Source organism: Geospiza fortis, unplaced genomic scaffold (assembly GCF_000277835.1).
Source record: "Geospiza fortis unplaced genomic scaffold, GeoFor_1.0 scaffold317, whole genome shotgun sequence".
Classification (NCBI taxonomy): domain Eukaryota; kingdom Metazoa; phylum Chordata; class Aves; order Passeriformes; family Thraupidae; genus Geospiza; species Geospiza fortis.
In genome coordinates, this window is record NW_005054398.1 from 1,139,029 (window position 1) to 1,158,817 (window position 19,789).

Genomic DNA, 19,789 nt, shown 5'->3' on the forward strand with positions numbered 1-19,789 from the left:
AAAAGCTTTCTGTAAAGCAGAATGGGGATAAGCTTAGAAAATAAGGGAACCTAGCAAGAACCCAGCTCTTACAGCTGTAACTGCTAACCTGTAACCTCCACAGTACAAAAAAAAGTGATGCAAAATTAATTTTGTCAAACACAGCCTTGGGCTTGAATGCTCCTGCAATAACAGTAGTACAGCAGGTGGCTCACATGTAGATATTTAGAATATGGGTATTCCTCAAAAAATCCACTAAGGAGTCTAAAAGGTAAGTAAGTGCCTGCTGTATAGTTTAAAAAAAGTTGTCCACTTGAATGGGCTTGAAACTGGAAGTAGAGCCCAAATGCAATTCTTCCAGGCACAGAAGTGCCACTGAAGAGCTGCAAGGCAACAGCAGCTCCAGATGATGTACAGAAAATTGAGTTCTCTTGACATTAGCACTAGCCCATGTATGTATGAAGACAGGTAACTCAGCAGCACTGGAGTATTAGAACTCTCATCTCCTGCTGCAGCTTCAGGAACTGCTTTTTGGCAAAAACATTTCAGTAATTAAAGCTCTCAGATGAAATCTATAGATACTTTAAAACTATTACATAACAAGTGAAATATTTCAGTCTTCATACTAAAATAAGGCAGGTAAAATAATGCCATAGAGGTATAAAGAGGAGAAATAACCTATTACAAAAAACACCATCCTTTCAAGATCATCTATTTCAAGAATGCCTCAAGCCACTCTTTTTCTTTAGACTAAAATCTGCCTCAGAAATACACCATTAGTAAAATAAAAGAATCATAGTCAGACATGGATTTAGACTCCTTACAAAAGACAGCCAACAGAGTGCTGAATATGTGGCACTCACAACACAGATTATTTAACATTGAAAGTGAAAGACTTTGTGACTCCACTGTAGTTTCCCACACTGGGCCCCTAAATGTCATGATCCCTGATGCATGAGAAGGTGCATTCTTACAGTAGCTTGAATTTCATCCACATGAGCTAGACAGACACTTTTTCAACAGTTCAACAGACAAACATTCTGCTCTAAAGTGGTATAAAAATTTTTAAGGACATTTTAACTCTTGAAATCTCCTACTGGAAGGCAGGAAAACAGGAAAGCAAACAAGTCTTATTAATTCCCCTGTTCTGAGCAAGCAAACCAAAATAAAATAAGCAATAAAATCTGTAAATACTCACTTGAATCATCTGTTCAGTGTTGTTAAAAATTGTCTGAAACTGCGGCCCATTTCTGTCAGCCTGAAAATAATGATTTGCATGATGTTTAATATTAATTTCAACCAGTCACCGTTCTCTTCAGAAGATACAAAATAATCCAACTAGCTCTGAATAGCAGGTTTAGGACTAAATATAGACTATATATTAAGAATATGTACAAATGCCTCAAAAATAATTTTTAAAAGCTTTGTGTATACCTTGACATATTCCACCTTCAGAAGGTCTAATCCAGGCTTGTCTGAGGAACTAATTAGATGAATGGGTGCTTTTTTACCTGTAAAACACCACATGAGATAAACAAGAATTAGGATCATTTCTGTTCTTTCATAGAACCAAACAATTTGTGCCTTGAAGGTAGGGATTAACTTTCAGTACCATTTGCTAAAATACATTGCACCACCAAATATGAGTCACTGGTTTCTCTTTGCTAAATCCAAAATGGCAAATCCCTTCTCCACCCAAAGACTGAGCTCTGAGCCATTTATTTATCCCATTAGCATTATGGTGAGAGTCCAGAGCTTATCAATTCTATCAGTGGCACAAGCACTGCAATGGACAGCTGCAGGTTAACTAGGAAACTGGAACAATATTTGCATTTCAGAGAGCACAAGGCACAGGAGAGCTCCAACTAATTGCTACACACACACAAGTCCACTTCTCTGCCACTGCTTATTACCTCCAATTCCATAGTAATCCAAGCTTATTTTCTTCAAATAAGATACAGCTGCTAAATTGTAGGTTTTGACAGTAGCTTCTGTCCCAAGATGCATTACATCAAATACAAGTACTGTTTCCTCAATTTTCTTTTGTCTGGTGAGTTCTACTAAAACCTGGATGAACAAGAAATGTAGTTATGCCATCTTTTCACATGCAGTATTCTCACCATTCAAACCAACAACAAAAGTGCAAGATTAATGCCCTCCCTGCTTTGTCAGAAGCACTGTTTTTATTACAGATTTTAGAGTATATAATAGAAAGGAGAAGTGATTGATGGTGAAAGATATAAATACAAAAAATATTTGGGGATTTTCTCTTTGCAAGAGACCTGCCTGGGACTGAGTTTGTTTCTCTAGTGCAAAATTCCCACTTCTGACCCCCTAGTTATGAGTTGGTACTAATTTTTTCTAGTAAAAATACTCCAATAAGGGACTTCTTTCTTTTTTTTTTAAATACATCTGTGTGTATGCATCATGTTTTATTTATATGCATCCCATACAGACAAGAAATATCTCATATGCATAGAAATATGCATGTGTATACATGAAGGTTTTGTATGGTGATTATGTTTCTGCATCTAGAGAATACTGGTGAAAGAATATTAGAAATTTTTGAAGCATTCTTTAGGCAGGGGAAAACAGAATTAGAGACTTACTTCTTTAATTTCAAACTTGAGGTGAAGATCTGTCAGTTCCTCCTGAGCAGGCTCCTCTTTTCTTATTTCTTCTCCTTTAATTACTGAACTGTCAGTTGGTTCAGAGCTTTCCTCAAAATCAAAATATTCTTCTTCAGAGTCTAGAGAAGCAAAATTACTTTGTCAGTAAACTTTTTCCAGAAAAAGGGCTAAATATCCCACTCTCTCTTTTCCATTCCAATTGCATTTTTAACAGCATGATCACTTTAAATCAAACTTGATAAAATAAACTTTAGATCTATACTGCTCTCTTACCCACTGAATGAGAAGTGAACAAAATTAAAGCCCCATTAAAGACAGCACTAGATTCTAAAGGCATCATTAGACTTTCAAGAACACATAAGAAAGTAATAATAAGGGAAGCTCCAGTAAACAAGTGTCCAGGTTCCACCATAGGAAATTTTTCCCTAGAACAACCATGAAAATAAATGCTCAAATTCAGAGTCAAAACAGTAATTTCTCAGTAATGTGTTATTCTAGTTCTGCCTTTTCAGAAAAGGGAGAGCTTTGCTAATACAAAACAGTCAGAACAACCTAATATAGTTAGTATTTACAGTTCACTCATTTGAACGGGTTGCTTATGCATAATATTAATTTTTTTTTAAGAAGTGGGTTTACTTTTCAGAAAAAGCAAGTTTATTCATCTGAGGTAACACCAGCATCTTAATCAAATCTCCTTAGGTGTTTGAGGGTAGATCTGACCCACCCTGCTCATCTCTGCTGTCCTTACATGTTCTAACATCAATAACAGATGTAAATATCAGCTATCCCCTAAGTTATGGCTGCTACCTTTACAAAGACCCATCTGTAGCTTCTTACCTGACACCATTTCTGCTAACAACTGGGGTGTATTAAGCAACCCTTTACCAACAACAGGAATTGTGGGAATAGCTGGTACCTGGAGGGAAAGAAAAGAGCAAAATAACCAACACAGTATTTTAAAGTTCATATAACTTGGTATGTTCATATTTTCTAGTGATGATGAATGTTCCACAAGGTTTTCCCCACATTCTTTGGCAAGGTCAACTCTGCCAATACTTATATTGAAACCAGCAGAACAATGACAAAGGCTCCACCATGGCTTGAGGAAGCCCAGAATGTTCTGATGGTAAGTCAATAAAGACACTAATGATGTTTTTTTATTTGTTTGGGGTTTTTTTTAAGTTTTTTTTAGTTGTAGTCAGCTTACCTTTGTGCTTGGAACTGACATAGGTGACTTCTGAGGCAGTGGAATGCTATCAATCAGATCAGAGATTGCCTTGATTTTCTGGTCAGAGAGTCTGACGTGCACCAAAGGAAGTCCTCCTGACACTTTAAACCTTTTTTAAAAAAACAACTAATTAAACTCCTACACAAAAGGTACCAATTCTTCATTTACATCTTAACAATATGGATACTCCTCTATAGAGATCACATTACAGTAAAGCCTGGGATTCTGCATTAAAACAGGACTTGGACTTAAGCAGTAGTTAGTAACCAGGAAAGGCTTCAGAGAATCACTACCCAAAAAAAGATTTTGCCAACAGTAGTAACTTATTTCAGTTTCTTAGTTAATAGCTTCAAATTACAAAGTGCAAATGAACCTTTAGGGAAAACACTTCTCTAAGTACAAAGTAACTCTAAATGAGTCTTTTAAACATTAATATATACTTTGCCATCCTGGAATCTCTTTCCACCATTGATTTTGCCAACTGTACATGGATATCCATAGGCTGCAAAATGTGCAAAGTTGATGGGTGTTCAAAACGAGCCTTCTTCCAGTCTTCACCTGAAAATGTCCAGTAAATTTAGATTTTAAAAAATATCACTTGCTAATTGCTTTAATTAAGGCATCATTAAAGTAATCAAATGGCATCACTAGGAGGGTAAAAAAAACAACTTAAGAAACCTAAAACAACTTAGGTGAAGTATTTTAAAAGCTTTTAATCCCATTTGTGAGCACTACTACCTCAGCAGCACTACACCCAATTCTACACTGAAAGATGTATCTACATTGACCCCTAGAAAAACAAATGGACAGACAGATAAAAGATAGAAGAGCAACCTAGCATTCTTTTGATTACACAAACTTAAGTGAAGAACTAAGGCAGATTTTAGCTGTGCTTTTCCTGTGTAAGATGGAAAACACAATAGCTCTTTTCATTTACATTCATTGCTACCATTAAAGTGATGCACAGGTCCAAACAAAAAATGAGCAGAAACTAACCAACTTTTTCAAAGTTTGGCACCCAACATGTATTATAACCCATCTTTTCATTAACTACTGATTTTAGTTTGTCTTTCTTTCTTTAAAAAACATATTTATTTATTACAGGTAAGTAGCCTTTGACAATCTTTTGCATAAACAGCAGCTATGTTGTTCTGTTACCTGTTCTTCCAAAAAGAAGTTGCACATTTTTAATTTTCACATCAAATTTGTCATAAGCCTTGTCCATAATCTCCTCTAAAGATGAAAAGTTAGAAGCTTCACTACTGCCTTGATTTATGCTGTTCAGCTAAACACACAAACAAAATAAAAGTTAAGTCTTTAAAACAAACATGTGCTATTCATTCTAGTGAAGATGAAAAGATGATTCATAGGGGTTAATAATTGACATTTGGACTCTTACAGAGAAAGCTTAAGTCACTTCACACTTCACTTATTCTTGCTAAGTAGATTTTTTTGTTGTTACTGCTATCAATCCACTTAATTCAAGCTATTCAAAATAGTTTTTTCAATAATCTATAATTTTACTTATGGAATACAACTAAAATAAATATTTAATCAGTCATTAAATCAAGTTAAATGATTGCAATCCTTCCATTTTAGAGAAACAATTGATTTTCAAACTTCAAGAGAAAAATTATCTTCACTTTTATTAATAAAAGGCTATAATTTTACAAAAAAGGAAACAAAAGTTTATGTATTCTGCTAAAGAAATGAAAGATACTAAATGATAAGGTATTGCAATCATGATTATAACATGAACATATTTCCTGGGGAGGATTAGTACAAGTACATCAAAGATACCCTAACACCTCTGATCAAACTGCTGACCCCAATCTATTTGGTTAGAAATATGCTAAGTTAAAAATACATTGGCACAGATGATCACCCTGCCTTCTGAAAGGAAGATGCTTCCAGATGACAGCTATGTAAAAAGAGAATATTTGCTTCTCCTGAGGTTATCAGAGATGTCATTTATATACCTGAAATGTACCAAAGTCCAAAATCAGCAAATCTGAATTTTCATGGTAGAAACCAGTCCGTGGAACCACCAGGTAGGAAGGTTTCAGATTAATCTTCAAGTCCAGGACTTTCCTCATTTCAATAATATGAGCTAATCCTTAAAGGAAAAGGAAAGGCCATGGAAATGTCAATGTGAAACAACTGTGACAGTCAGCTTATAAAGAGATGTTATCTGAAAGATAAAGCCTCTTGAATCAAGACTTTCATAGCATTCTACTGATTTCTTACTAAACTCAATGCTCCTTCCCACAAAACATTCACTAAATCTCCAAGCAATGAAGTGAGAAGTAATTAACTGCATCCCAGCTGAAATGTGGGCACCAACTCAAGGAAAAATCCCAATCCCACCATTTGGTCATCAATCAAAACATAAGCCAAGTGTTTGGGTAATCACATGGAAACAATTTAAGGGTTTGCCTTCACTGAGATTTCTTACTATCTTACCTGTAGCAGTTCTTTCCTTGATTTCCTCCAGTTTCATCAATGTGGCTGTTGTTAATCTTTCAAGATCCATTCCCTTACTTGTCTGAAAGAATTCTACCATTGCATTTATTGTTCTCTTAAAAAAAAAAAGAAAAAAAAATAAAAGACAAGAATTAGCATTATATGGCATTACACATATAAGTCACTCAACAAAAACTCAAAATCAGATCTGGATAGAGCCAAGAGAGTAAGAGCAGAGAAAGAGGACGCAGAAACACCTGAGAGTTTTGGTTACTACTCACTGCATCATATTTTACTTCCACAGGTTGTGATTCAATAGTAAGGCTCTGGTCAGCTGTGCTGTCCTCTGGGTTAACATCAAACTCAATCTTAAGCAGAGAAGATTTGCTGTCCCCTATGGAAGCCACAAGAGATGGCACAATGTTTTCTTGTCTCAGGCCTGTCACATACCAATTTTCAAGCTTTGCTTCAACCCTAAAGAAAATGAATAGTAAAAAATATTTAACTGGGGAAGGGTTAGACTCAATTGCAAGAGAAAAGAAAGGCAGAATATTTATGTTACATAAATAAAAAGTGTAGGAACGTTTACTACTGTGTATGGATGTAAAAAGCAGTCACAGACTTCTTTTGGTGCAAATGGGAATTCTGTACTGAGAACTGCCCTGATAACAGTGTCAAGTGGAGCCTGTAGGAAAACACCTTTGAAGAAAGCCATTGAACACCACCAAACCACACCAACTTCACTCATCCTTAGAAGTACTTATTACATCAGAAACTGATTTTCAGGTCCTGTGCCTCCATTAAAATCCCTGACTTTGGGAGGCAATGTATTTGGCCATAATCAGTGGCATATGCCTGGCTCTGTTGAGATAACTGAACTAAATTTTTTTTCAGAAACATAACACTTGTAAGACTATCTGTTCTACTGCTTCAGTCTCAACAACTAAATTTTATGGCATGTATTTATGTAAAATAATGCCAAAGCTCTTTGTTTCTGTGCAGCATTCAAGGTGCACCTTGAAAATTCCCCAGAATGGTTTTCAGCAAAAATATTTCAAGTGTCAGTGGCTGAGCTGGTGATCTTATGCATGAAGCCTGAACTGAAGGAACTGCAAATGAAAGCAAAAAGTGCACAGATTCATTTTCCAGACATGGCAATCCTATTCATTGACTGTGTAATCCAATAATCGTTGTTCACTATTTCTGGTGTGCCCTTTCCTAAAACACAGGAAGGTCTCAGTATCTTATGCTCAGGCCGATTTTCCAACTAAAGCACAAACACACAATTTTTCATTTCTTAGGCAGTGAATAACACATTCACTAGCTTGGCTGGAGTGTGTTTGCCACACCATCTCCCATGGCTTAGCTATCACTTCCCAAAAGTCATATTCAGCACTTCAACACTTATATTCAAGAACAAGGTTGCCATTGTTCATGAAAACCAGCAGACAGCATTCCCTTCTTCCTTCCATTCTATGTTATTCACCAAATTATATTATTTACAACAGAGTACAATTACAGAATGCCAACAAATTTACAAGGCAGTGTACAACAAGCACTACCCAAGAAAAGTTAAGAAGCTGGGGAGTGGGGTGAGGAGGGGCAGAGATGTTTCTACAAAAAGAAAATACCAATCCAATTACTTAATGGCTTGTGCTCCTGGGCGTTGTGATATTTTGGTACTCAGATCAATTATCTGCACTTTTAGAGTTTCTGCCACATTCTTGTCTTCTTTAATTGTAAGAGAAGTGCTTAACAGCTTCAGTGTCACAACATGGGCAACATACTAGTGAGAAAAACAGAGGAAACTGAAATTAATCATCTCAATAAGAAAAAAAATTTCAGAACTCCTCATTTTAACGAACTAAAATGTGTCTAACTTTTTCCCGTCAACTAAGATTAGACACTCATCTCTATGCAGAAAGCAAAGTACAGATTCTGTACTTTATTCAGTGTTTACCAATCATTTCTTTAACATAAAACAGTGTAGTTCAACAAAGGCAGAGCAAATATAGTTTCACTCTTTTCAGCATTAAGGGAATTTTTTAAACCCTGAAGCAAGCATAGCTAAACTACATTCAGTAAAGGACTCACTAGATCAACCAAAATCATTATGATCCCATTAAATAACTACATTTCAGAAGACATAGCTTGTATGTCTTTATTGTTCTTACTGCTAAATGTCAAGTCTTGGCCTTCCCAAGAGAGGGTTCTGACTGCTCAATATATGTACCATTTTATTACTACATAAATCAGCAACTTCAGAAGGATCAAATAATATTTCCTACTGGAATTTGAAGCCTTCACATTTCTTCAGGATGATGAGAGAGCTGAAGGCATCTTTCATTTGTTTTGTGTGGTTTGTTTTTTTAAACCATCCCATAGGGTGCTTACCTGCTTAGGTAATGAAAGGTGATGGGAGCTGTCACTATATCCAATGGCAGTATACAGTTTAGCTTTCTCCTCTGGTGTCATTAGTTCATCAAGAGCTAAAAACCAAAAACCCACATAATTTGCACCTTAGTAAATAACAATTACCCCTTTTCTTCACAATTGCCTCCTACTACTTCAGCTGTGGTGATGCATTCCATTGATTCTTCATACTGCACTAAATTCCAGATTGCAAAATAATTCACACAAGAGTTTTCATATATGGTGGTACAGATGTAGCACAGGAATCAATTTAATTTTTATTACAAAAGCATCCATAGCCCCTCATGATGAAAACAGATTTCCGGAATTTTAGTAGATCAAACCTCTGATCAAAACAGCAAATCACCAGAAACAGACTATTCCAATTGTTGCAAATTATCACTATAGCTGTAAGTGCCAGATTTTTCTCCTCACCAAGGTTCTGAAAAGCTTATGGCCAATTTAGAAGAATGCCTTATTTGCCAGCTCAATATTCAGTAAGAGGTGCCATGAAATGCACTGTTTGTGCCATACCCTCTCCTGCACAGTTGGAAGCAAAAATACTGTTTTCTTTTTAATGTATAAGAAGATGTAAAATCTCCCTAGTGCATTACAATCTACACTTACTTTCAGGTACGAGTGATTCTTCATCTTCTTTAATCCTAGATTCTCTTTTACCCCAGAAACCACTAAACCATCCTCCACTTTTCTTTTCTGCTTCAGCGCTCTTCTTCTTCAGTAGCTTTTGTCCTGATCTTATTGTCTACAAGCCAAAAATTAAAACAAATTGGACAAAACACATGATTTATAGTATTACTCTTTTTCTGTAAATAATCCATGTATGTGTGCATGTTGAACATGCATTTAACTGAGGGACAGCAACACCACATCACAAGGAATTAAGAGATCTTTGACTCAGCAGACAGAGCCAAAAAGAGGACCAGGGTGAGGGACGTGTCTCTGTCTATCTGTGCACGCACAGACACAAGCATGCCTTATTTTTACTTTGGACAGTTGTTCCTACACATTTCACCAGCATTTAGACTACAAAATGGTAGGAACCATACAAAAAGACAGTATTTAAGAGAGTACAAAAAGCATTTACATTCCTAAATCTAGTAGATTTCTTAACCTAGTAATAACAAACCTGAGGACCAATCCTGTACCATTTAAAACTTTTGAACTTGTTTTCAGTTTGGAAATCACTTTACTCTTGTCCTGGAAGGATAGGAAACTTGTCTTCTAACCTACCTATGCTATCATACACATTAGCACAATGTTTTTAAAAATACTATCATGACAAAACCATCCTATTTGAAGTGTTACAATATTACTGAACAGAAAAGACTCCTTACCTCAACTTGTGCTTGTTGTCTTGCTAAGACTGTATTGAAGACGTCAAGTTTTCTTTCTAGGTCCTACAAAAATGCATTATCAAATTATTTGCTGATAAAACACATTTAGGAAAGGCTCTCCACTATAAATTTTCTACCAGCTCCTTCATATTTACATTCCAATTGATTTCTAGCTCTGCTCATTTCTAACACAGGTATATCCCACCCCCAGCTGCAAAGTTCACTAGAAGTTAAAATCAATGTTAGGCAGTCTAGATTAGATTAGATTACTCTTGCTCTTAATTAAAAGTATCCATGCTCACTAATCCTCAACCAAAGATAGATTGTTTTTAATGGCACTTTACTAGTATTTTATTTTGTTTTCCACAATAGGTTACACAGAACTTCAGATTAAGAAGGTTTTTCACAGACCTCTTGTGTTCTTGTAAAACCATCAATCTGGATTACTCTCAATTATGTCTAAAGAATTATTTCATAGAGGGACTAAAACATAATTCCTCCAAAGAGAAAAGACTCATACCTGGATTTGCCTCTGTGTTTCTTCTGACAGTTTACTCTGTGTGAGCTTGCTCTTGTACACATTTTTGTAACTCTTCAGAAGCTGCCTGTGCTGTTTTATGTTACTCCATGACCACATTCGAGTACGTCTTCTGATGTGAACTTCCAGAACACTGTTACCTGCATATTTCCACCTATAATAATTTTTTCTTAGTGAACAATTTCCATTTCATTTATGCACTACAACTTACAGGTTGCAGAGGTAGTTTATTAGTATGCAAACACTTTGCTCACCACTTGTGATTTGAATAACTTGGCTTATAAAAATTTCAATGTTCTCAACATCACTTTCGAAAAATGGACAGAGGGCTTACATTTAATGAGTAAGAGCTACAAACCTTCATTATTGACTTCTGCACACTTGCAAATTTGGGCTGTTACAGCACTAGGTGCACTTAAGTACTTTGATAATCAGCATCAGTTAGTACTTTGAAAAAAGCCAACAGAAAGTGTATCAGTTCAAATCTACAGCTAACACACGTTTCCCTCGTATAACATTTGCCAAGTTTTTTCTTTAGCCTTTCTAAAATTGCATTTTAACCTCTAGTGAGAGTATTGGCATTTTGTTCAAGTTTTGGGGACTTCAGCTTTGCAAGTGAGATTTTCATCAACTGGATCTTTTATCACTTTAATCTAAGGGCTAAGCAAAGCTCTGTGGAAGTTACATCAGCATATGATCTAGTTTTAAAACTACTTTTAATCACAAAGGAGAAGGAAGAGACTGGAGAAGACTCCAGCATCTCCCAAAGAATGCATGAATGTACACAGCTTACCATTCCCTGGCATTTTTATGGAGAGGTACATTTGGCCGAAATCTTCTGTAGGGTGCATTGCGAACCATGTAATCTATGGACTCCAGCAGGTCTATCATGCTGAGGTACTAAACACAGGAAAAAGTTTCTTAGCAAAGTTCAGGTTTTATTTGCAGGCACTGCTCCAACTGCATGTATACCATGGCCTTCACATTCCTCACACTACACAGAAATTTAAGTCGATGCATTTTCATTAGTACCTCAAAGTGGACTGACTGCACCCATTCTTCTCAAAGAACACCACTTTGAAGCCCTGCTTCCCTCCAAGAACAATAGTTTGTAGTTTTACTAGCCTCCTCAGCACAACCTCCCAGGCTTTGTCAAACCAACTTTTCTGTTTGTCAATGCAGTTGCCCTCATTTCAGAGCTGCATTTACATTGGTGCACCTTACTGGTACAGTTCTGAACTCTATATATATATATACATTTAGACATGAGTAAGAGCTAAAAAGCTCTTTAGCCAACTAACTGCAAGTTATCTCTCAATAAATGAGAACACAAAATTTCTGGGGAGCCATCTAAATTACTTCCTTGATACTTCAGCAGGCTTTGTTGCCAAAGCCAGCACAGTCCATTCATTCCCACCCTTGCTCGTACTTTGGCATCTCCACAGTTCTAACACTGGATTATAATTTAATAAGATAAGGGCTCTCCAGGTGAAAAGAATGCTGCTGGAAGGGCTGAATACAGATCAGATGGTTCCCAGAGGGTCCACAGGTAAGAGTGTCAGAGTACAAGAATCACAAGGAAGAGATGGTTACACAGAGGGGAAAAGATCCTACACTTCTCCCACAGGTACTGCTAAACAGTTTAGAAATCCTACAGGCATATAAGCACACAAATCTCTAAGAATGCTTTCCAATGAAAAACACTATAGTTCATCACAGACTGAAAAGGGTGATAAATACCAAACCAACTTGCCTGTGGCTTAGTGAATTCAATGATAATTCTCTGTACTTCTACATTACAATCAAACTTAGGAGTTTTCAGTTCTACTTCTGCATATGGGTTGATATAGAGTCTTGCAGAGGCTGACACTGGTCTGAAAACTTGAAGATTAAAAAAAAAAATGAGATGGATTTTTTACTTAAATATAACAAGGAACAGATCGAGCACATCAATAGATAACATGCATGCTCAAGCCCCACAGAATCAGGATGCAATTCTTACCAATGACAATTAAGATGGTCCTGCAACAGTCAAAAAGCATACAAGCCCTAATATGTTCTATTACATTATGGTTTTTCTAAAAGGAAGAGAGTATGGCCATGCCTGCAGAATCAGATCAGGCTGTTGTACACTAACATGGCTCAGAACAGTTTAGATTCACTCATTCCTAGCTCACTTACTGTACTGGTAGTCTTCAGGCTGGTGACCATGACAGGGAATTCCTTTTTTCAGCTGGTCCTGTAAAGGGATACGATTCTGTCTAACAGTTGCTGAAGAGCATTACTTGTTTAGAGTTATCAAAACTTTGAGTGGACCAACTTAAGTTCACGTGTATTTTGCAGACTTCTGCAGCTGTCAATTCAAGCTGTGTATCAATTTGTGTTTTCACTTCAGACTGAGATTCAGAGAAAAAAAAAGGAAAACATCCACAGACAGGCAATGCCAAATGAACTTGGCTGTTCTTAGACCACTGGATGGTTTTAAGCACTGCACAGTTTTGATTCCATCTTTGATGTTAGAACCAAGCTCACTGGGTTAAGTACATTATTTGTTAAGGACAAAATAAAACAAAAATAAAGGTATCCATAAAGATGAGCACAAAAGAAAAAGGGTAAGTAGTAGTATTGTACAAGGACACATAGAATACCTTTATAAACACAACAGGTGAAAAATATATCATGTCTAAACCTTATAGGGGTCGACAACAAATGAGGTTCACAAAATATTATTAACAATAGTGCAATGGATTAACATATGACCCTGAATACAGTGACCATAAGTGTGAGGAGTGGGGTAGAAGTCAGTGTGGTGTAGTTTTGAATACTACAAGAGCCAGAGAATATGGTAATTAATGCATTTTCTTCTACATTACCAGTATTTGTTCACGGGAGCCATGATAATACATTTTGCTGTGTATGTTCCAATAAGCACTGAGGCTGTCCAGGCACAAAAGCTGCACAGGAAAGAAAACATAAAACAAACTGCATACTCTGTATTCAACCCATTCTATAAATATAGCTTTCCATTTGTGAAAACAGAAAACATATGAAAGCAGGTAAGACAGCAAATGAACCATTAGTATTGAGATGTATTTAATCTGACAATACTATTTTGAAATGATAATTGAATTGCAAGTTCTTTAAGCACACATTCATGCACATCTGTTAAACATGACCCTGGATTACAAGGGCAAGGGTGCACAAAACTGGTACTTGGCCTAATGAAGAAGCCAAGACTATTAAACCCCTCTTAGATTGTTCCTATAATTCCTTAGATCTCTGTGTACTCCTTCCTGCACAGGCTTGGGGGTGGTTCAGGAGGTGGGCAGGGAGAACAGAGAAACTGCTCAGCTCCCAGAATCCCAATTACACTAGGAATACAAATTAGATTAGGAAATGGTAATTAGACAACCTGTTTGAAATTGGTTTCCACACAGGCTTGCTGTATTGTGCATTGAACAAGGGGATCAGCATTCACATTTAAGATAAATTATTCAAGCTATGGAGTTTGTTTAACTTTATGCCTTACATAAAACGTTATTTGTGCTCTACTTGTGCTTAAACATACATCAAAAATAAAGAAAAACAGGAGAATTCAAAAAGCAAACTATTTTCCAACTTTATTTAGAGTCCCAGGTTTACTAGTCTCCAAGATCAGTTGCTCTCTTCACATGTGTAGGAAAAAAACCCACAACACATTACCTTGTATATTATTTTTGCAGCTTCATTCAGGATGGAAGGTGTCCAGTTCTCGTTTGTTGTCTAAAAGTTCAAAGTGATAAAAGCAATTTTGTACATCTTAGCTAACATATTTGTGGGTCTATCCTATGCTTCCAAGCAACAAATGCATCCAGTTTTTCTGCATACACACACATCAAGATAACATACAAAAATCTGTCAGTTTACTTTCATACTTTGATATTCAACTCCTCATCCTACCCAGAAAATGCTTAACAGCTAAGGCAAAGAGAGGTTAGCTGAAATTTTCACTTCCCATTTCTCAAAAGGCCTGGCAAAATACCAAATTCTTGATCACCATGATGCAATGTTTGCCCTCATTTACTATGCCTGGATATAACCTGCCCAGTTTCAAAGGTCACTCAAATCATTAGAACAAATCACCAAGTCTCAGAAAGTGTGATGTTCCTCAATCCTCTTCCCTTCTGCTTGCTCAAACTGCCAGTCTATCTGCATGAATAAAAGATTGTCTTCAGTTCCAGCTGTATGCACACTGTCCCTGTATCTTCCTACCATGTTCCTTTTCCTTTCTGCTACTCCAAAACAAGCAGACTGAACATACAAGAACAGGCAGTCACACACACATTACCAGTAAACTCAGCTCGCCCAACGTCATTCCCAAGGAAATCGGGCACTGTGGGTCTGTGATCTGCAAAAATAAAAAAATAACAGGTATTTATTTGTTTCTCTTGCTGCAGACAGACATAGGCTTTGAAGTTGACTGAAATCCTGAACTGTTCTGAGCAACTTAATTTGCTTAGTAAATCTAACTGAAACATTACTGCAACCCACTAAGATAGGCCAAAACTAATACAGCTGTAGTGTAAAGACTTAGGACTTTAATTCAAATTGAACATTTTCTTTTGGATTCTAACATAATTTCATACAGGAAAAAAAATTAAAATTAGAGTACCACATCTCAGTCAGATATATCACTCTATGACATGCACTTCTTTGACTTTAGTGTCTCTGAAAACAGTCCCAAAGAAAGGTTTGGGAAATACCCTCTTATCCAGTGCTTTTCTTTTAAACTCAATTGTCTCATAACAAACAGCTTAATCATTTAACTACAGGAAGGTAAACTAGTAATACCAGTTTGGTTCACATAAACAAACATTCTTGTTTATCAGTTAAGTGTTTTTAACAGTTTGTCTTCAGACCCATCTGTAAACCCTTCAGCTTCTGCCCTTCTGGACTCTCCCCAGGACACTGAAAAACTCTGTGCATCCACTGCATGCAGCAGTATGTGAGAACAGACACTGCCCACATTCAGTGAGCAAGGCAGCACTGGACAAGGGCAAAGAGAACATCTGTTTCACATATCCATATTTCCGGCATTCAGTCATATCTGGGACAAGTTATTTGAAGAGGCTCAGAAGAAACCACAGCAACTTTTTAAGGTGGCAAATACAGTTTCTCTATGGACAAGAGATTCAGAAACTCATTCAAGTCCAATTTACAGTGAAGACAATATGTCCCAGTTACTTACATCATCTTCATATTTAACGTGAATGCCTGTGATTTTGACTTGCACATTTTTTATAACTTGAGTTGCAAGCTTTTCTAAGAAAGTATCCTTCTTCTCTTCCTTTGGTTTGTCTAGAACAAGAATTTTTAAAAAGCCAGTATTTAGTGAAAGAATTGCATCTTGAATTTCATTACACCAACAACTACATCAATGTAAATGTAATACTTCCTCTAAACTAACATTACAGTTTTCACTTATTTAGATTACATTTTTTTTTCCTTTTCTGCACATCTGTATTCTGAAGATGTGATATTAGATGCCCATGCACAACTTAACCACAAGAAAATACATGTCTAAATTTCAGTCAAAACATTTTGGTACACAGCAGGTTCTGGATTAATACACTCCTTCTACTCCTTCTAAGGTAAAAGGTTCTCTCTTAAAAGTACCTCAGTGAGGGGTATCAAGAAGCAAATGAGTAAGCCAGAGTAATTTAACACAAAATATATGCAAGAAGTAATATTTACAATCCCTCATTATTTCACTCTAGTGATATGGTTCTACCATCAGGCTGTGTTTCAGCATTTTACCTGTAGTATGGCTGGATCAGTGAGCTGCTTCTCCTCTAGCTGCCTTTACAGCCCACACTGCTGTGTTCAGTGCCCTCCCTACAACATGGCTACTCCAGTAAATGACACTGATCAGCCTACCAAGCTCATACATTTTTGTTGGAAATGCTACAGATGGCTCAAGTTGAAGAAACAGTCATGGCTATAAAGAAAAATAAGGACTAGAGGTTTTGACTCAGCTTACTTGAACTGTTTCTAACTTTTTACATATGCAATGCATGGTGAGCAAAGCAGGTATCTAACTTTGTACATCCTAATAAAAAAAATGAGATTTTTTTTTAAAAGTGTTCAGAGGTTCAGGAAATCTGCTTAAAAATGAAGACTTCACTATTGAACATGATATAACAGTCTCAGTCAAGAGAGCATTAGATTTCAATCAAAAAAAAATTAGTCAGGAACTCAGAAAAAAAAGAAACATTGTATGACTTCTGCATGCAACACACATTTCCTCCTATTAACTGACTAAAAAAATAAAAGGCAGAAGTCCTTATCGAAGCTCCATGATCTCCAAGTGCAAGGAACCCATTAACATTTTTGCAGCCATATGCAGCTGCCAGCAGCAATTTGTGTGACACCTTGCAAAGTTTATCTTGGGTCCCCACAAGGTTTTATCTCCAACTGCAAGTCTGTGTACAGCTGCAGCTTCCTCCAAGACCAAATACATGACAACACAAGCACATGGGACATGGCAATTCTTAGACACATGCTAATGTTGAATCCTGTATGGTTTGGTGTTTGTAGACAACGATTATCCTCTTGGGGAACAGCATCAATTTCATTCCTGTTTAAATATGTCATAGCATTAAATCAGTTATTTAGAACAGAGCTAAAAGATGATAAAAAAGATTGTTTACTGCTATAGCACCAGTTTCAGGTTTTCTTTACCTATTACTGGAATCTTACAAAAATCAGACAAACAGATTTAACTTGCACATGCAGTTTTTCCAACAGTCACTGTGAAGTGCCACTAGTTTACAGTTCTGCTGTAAATACTACAGATAGCTCAAGTTAAAGGAACAAGCACAACTATCCAGGTAAAGAGAAACAAGGACTCTCTTCAGCCTCACTGGATCCAGAGAACAGACGAACAGCAAAAAGAGCTCTCTCCAATTCATAACCTCTCTTTCAAACGGGAGGAAAAAGTCTCACTGGATGGACAGCCAAGGCTATTAAAAACTAATCCAAACAGAAAGCAAAAAGAAGCCTTAAAGTTAAAAGCCACAACTGTTACCCACCTTTTGAGTGATCACGACCTCTAAAGGGTCTCTTAAAATGCTTTTTGTACTTTTTACGCTTACGTCCTTTTGTAATGCAAGCAATTTTTGGAAAAAGGATAAAATTCAAGTTAGTAAAGCAGAAATGTAAGACAGCATAAGAAAATATGGAAGAAGGTTTAGCCTGTCTTAAAGCATAATGGCTTAGAAGGTCTCATTAAAAGCTTTGCAAGAATTGCAGCTGTGGTAAACAAACAATCAGCTACTTCTCATAGCATGAAATATACATCTAGAAGAGGCTTCCAACATATAAGGACATAATTTTCAAGTTAAGATATAGATGTATGTGGAAATCCAAAGAGCACTTTTCAATAGGATTCTCATGATAATCAACTCTGAAAGAGCAAATCCAGTAAGCACAAAAAAGACATACAAAAATGATGATTCTAAAAGCTGTACATGAAATGAAATTCCATTATTTACATACATTTTACAACCCACACAATCACAACCATTTCATTATTTAAATGATGCTCGTACTTTTCCACAATTCTGAAGAAAACCAGTTTGGTAAGTTGCACTGTTTCTTTTCCTCCTCTGGCAGTCCCAGCAAAAATAATTCAGCAATAGTGCTGCTTGTGCTTATCTTTATGGGGCTGGAGCATGAGAAGGGTGTATCCCACAAAGCAAGAAGGAAGCAAGTTTAACAGTGTACCTAACCTAACCATGGGGAACACCTTGATGTCATTTGCAAGCCTGCTCAAACAAAGGAGGGAAATTGCCTGCCAAGATTTCAACTTGTCTTGCAGGTAAAGTGATAGGGTGGTCACTAGATAAATAATAAAAAGGAAAAACTAGACAAATAGAAACATTTTATTTTGCATAGTTCCTTTTAACACTACAAGTAATCCTTTATCAAGGTTACTTTAAAAGGACAGCTTCCTTCACCTACTATTGAATTTGCAGGTCTCAGGCTTTCACTCCCATAGATGAAAAAACTAAGGAAAGAGGATATTCCACTTCTTCACCAACATCCATTACTATGGAGAAACTGGGCACATTCCTACACTAAATGTATGTTTTTAAGCACACTTTAAACCCATGCTCAGACAATAGCTCAAGGAAGAAACTTTGGCCAGGTGTAACTTTCTGAAAATCAGGTTTCAGAAGTTAATCACTTTAAACCTGTGCTTAGATAACAGCTCAAGCAAGAAACTTTGGCCAAGTGTAAATTTCTGAAAATCAGGTTTCAGAAGTTAAAAATAAAGCATGTACAAAAAACAATAATTCCCTTGAATTTCAAGTGAAGCTGTTGCCTTGCCCAACTTGAGAGCAAGGCAAATAAAGAGAAGCAGGGGAAAGCATGCTAATGCCTTCAACCTGCAATAGCTCATTTTGTCTGTCCATGGCTTCAAGACAGCCTGGACTTCCATTATTTTAAGCCCAGACACATTATGTAAGGGTAATTACTCTCCTAACAGCTAAAGATGGTGTAAAATTATAGTAGAATATTGTCAGCATTTTATAATATTCTTGAGCTCAACATGACTGATAGAAATCCAAGTGGTCTCCTAATCTTCTGAAACAGCCACTCAATTAAAAAGGGACTAGGTCATTGCAAGATTCCACTTGAATCCACATTCATTAAAATCTTATTTCTAGAACCACCAATATGTGGATGTTTACCAAACAAGTATTGTTTTCTCACTTCTACCTTTGGTTGCTTTGGAGAGGGGGGACTTTTAAAAACCTAAACTGCCTGCTCATCATGCATGTATAAAATGTATCCAACCATGCATACCCACCAGGCTTGGTGTCCTTGTAAACCAGACTCTCCAACCCATACAAGGAATCTTGTGAATGGGTGCCTTGGTCCACATGGCAGCAAATAACCAAAGAAATGCATTTGGTTTAAAAGAAGGAAATCAACTCGTGATTTAATATTAAGTTCACCAAATCTGTATGACTCAGCAGTATTTCCATTACAGTATCTCACAGCCCAATTCACTTCAGAATATCCACTTCCAGTGATTACCTACATAGGGAAATCATGCAATTGACATTTCTTCTTGTAACCAGCAGAAGACCTGCAGCCTCTGGTCTCCATGCATGAGGTCTGATAGAGACAGATTGTA

The 19,789-nt window shown here is 36.6% G+C and overlaps 1 protein-coding gene across 2 annotated transcripts in view; it reads right to left on the reverse strand.

Moving 5' to 3' along the window:
• The window catches only part of VPS13C (vacuolar protein sorting 13 homolog C), a 69,028-nt gene extending 49,363 nt beyond the window's left edge, over window positions 1-19,665 (reverse strand). Inside the window, exons 1-25 of one of the 2 annotated variants that reach the window (XM_031061002.1) lie at window positions 19,460-19,665; window positions 17,676-17,741; window positions 15,833-15,942; window positions 14,933-14,992; window positions 14,308-14,367; window positions 13,479-13,559; window positions 12,787-12,844; window positions 12,359-12,486; window positions 11,399-11,505; window positions 10,588-10,759; window positions 10,068-10,130; window positions 9,340-9,475; window positions 8,695-8,789; window positions 7,944-8,086; window positions 6,582-6,774; window positions 6,301-6,415; window positions 5,817-5,953; window positions 4,996-5,122; window positions 4,278-4,395; window positions 3,817-3,946; window positions 3,447-3,525; window positions 2,589-2,728; window positions 1,893-2,046; window positions 1,414-1,490; window positions 1,178-1,237 (exon numbers count right to left, since the gene is read on the reverse strand). In XM_031061002.1, coding sequence (XP_030916862.1) covers window positions 1,178-1,237; window positions 1,414-1,490; window positions 1,893-2,046; window positions 2,589-2,728; window positions 3,447-3,525; window positions 3,817-3,946; window positions 4,278-4,395; window positions 4,996-5,122; window positions 5,817-5,953; window positions 6,301-6,415; window positions 6,582-6,774; window positions 7,944-8,086; window positions 8,695-8,789; window positions 9,340-9,475; window positions 10,068-10,130; window positions 10,588-10,759; window positions 11,399-11,505; window positions 12,359-12,486; window positions 12,787-12,844; window positions 13,479-13,559; window positions 14,308-14,367; window positions 14,933-14,959 — 2,400 coding nt within the window. In that variant the 5' untranslated portion in view covers window positions 14,960-14,992; window positions 15,833-15,942; window positions 17,676-17,741; window positions 19,460-19,665. The remainder of the gene's footprint in view (window positions 1-1,177; window positions 1,238-1,413; window positions 1,491-1,892; window positions 2,047-2,588; window positions 2,729-3,446; window positions 3,526-3,816; window positions 3,947-4,277; window positions 4,396-4,995; window positions 5,123-5,816; window positions 5,954-6,300; window positions 6,416-6,581; window positions 6,775-7,943; window positions 8,087-8,694; window positions 8,790-9,339; window positions 9,476-10,067; window positions 10,131-10,587; window positions 10,760-11,398; window positions 11,506-12,358; window positions 12,487-12,786; window positions 12,845-13,478; window positions 13,560-14,307; window positions 14,368-14,932; window positions 14,993-15,832; window positions 15,943-17,675; window positions 17,742-19,459) is intronic. The other variant, XM_031061003.1, reaches the window with a different exon arrangement.
• Window positions 19,666-19,789: the final 124 nt, after the last annotated feature.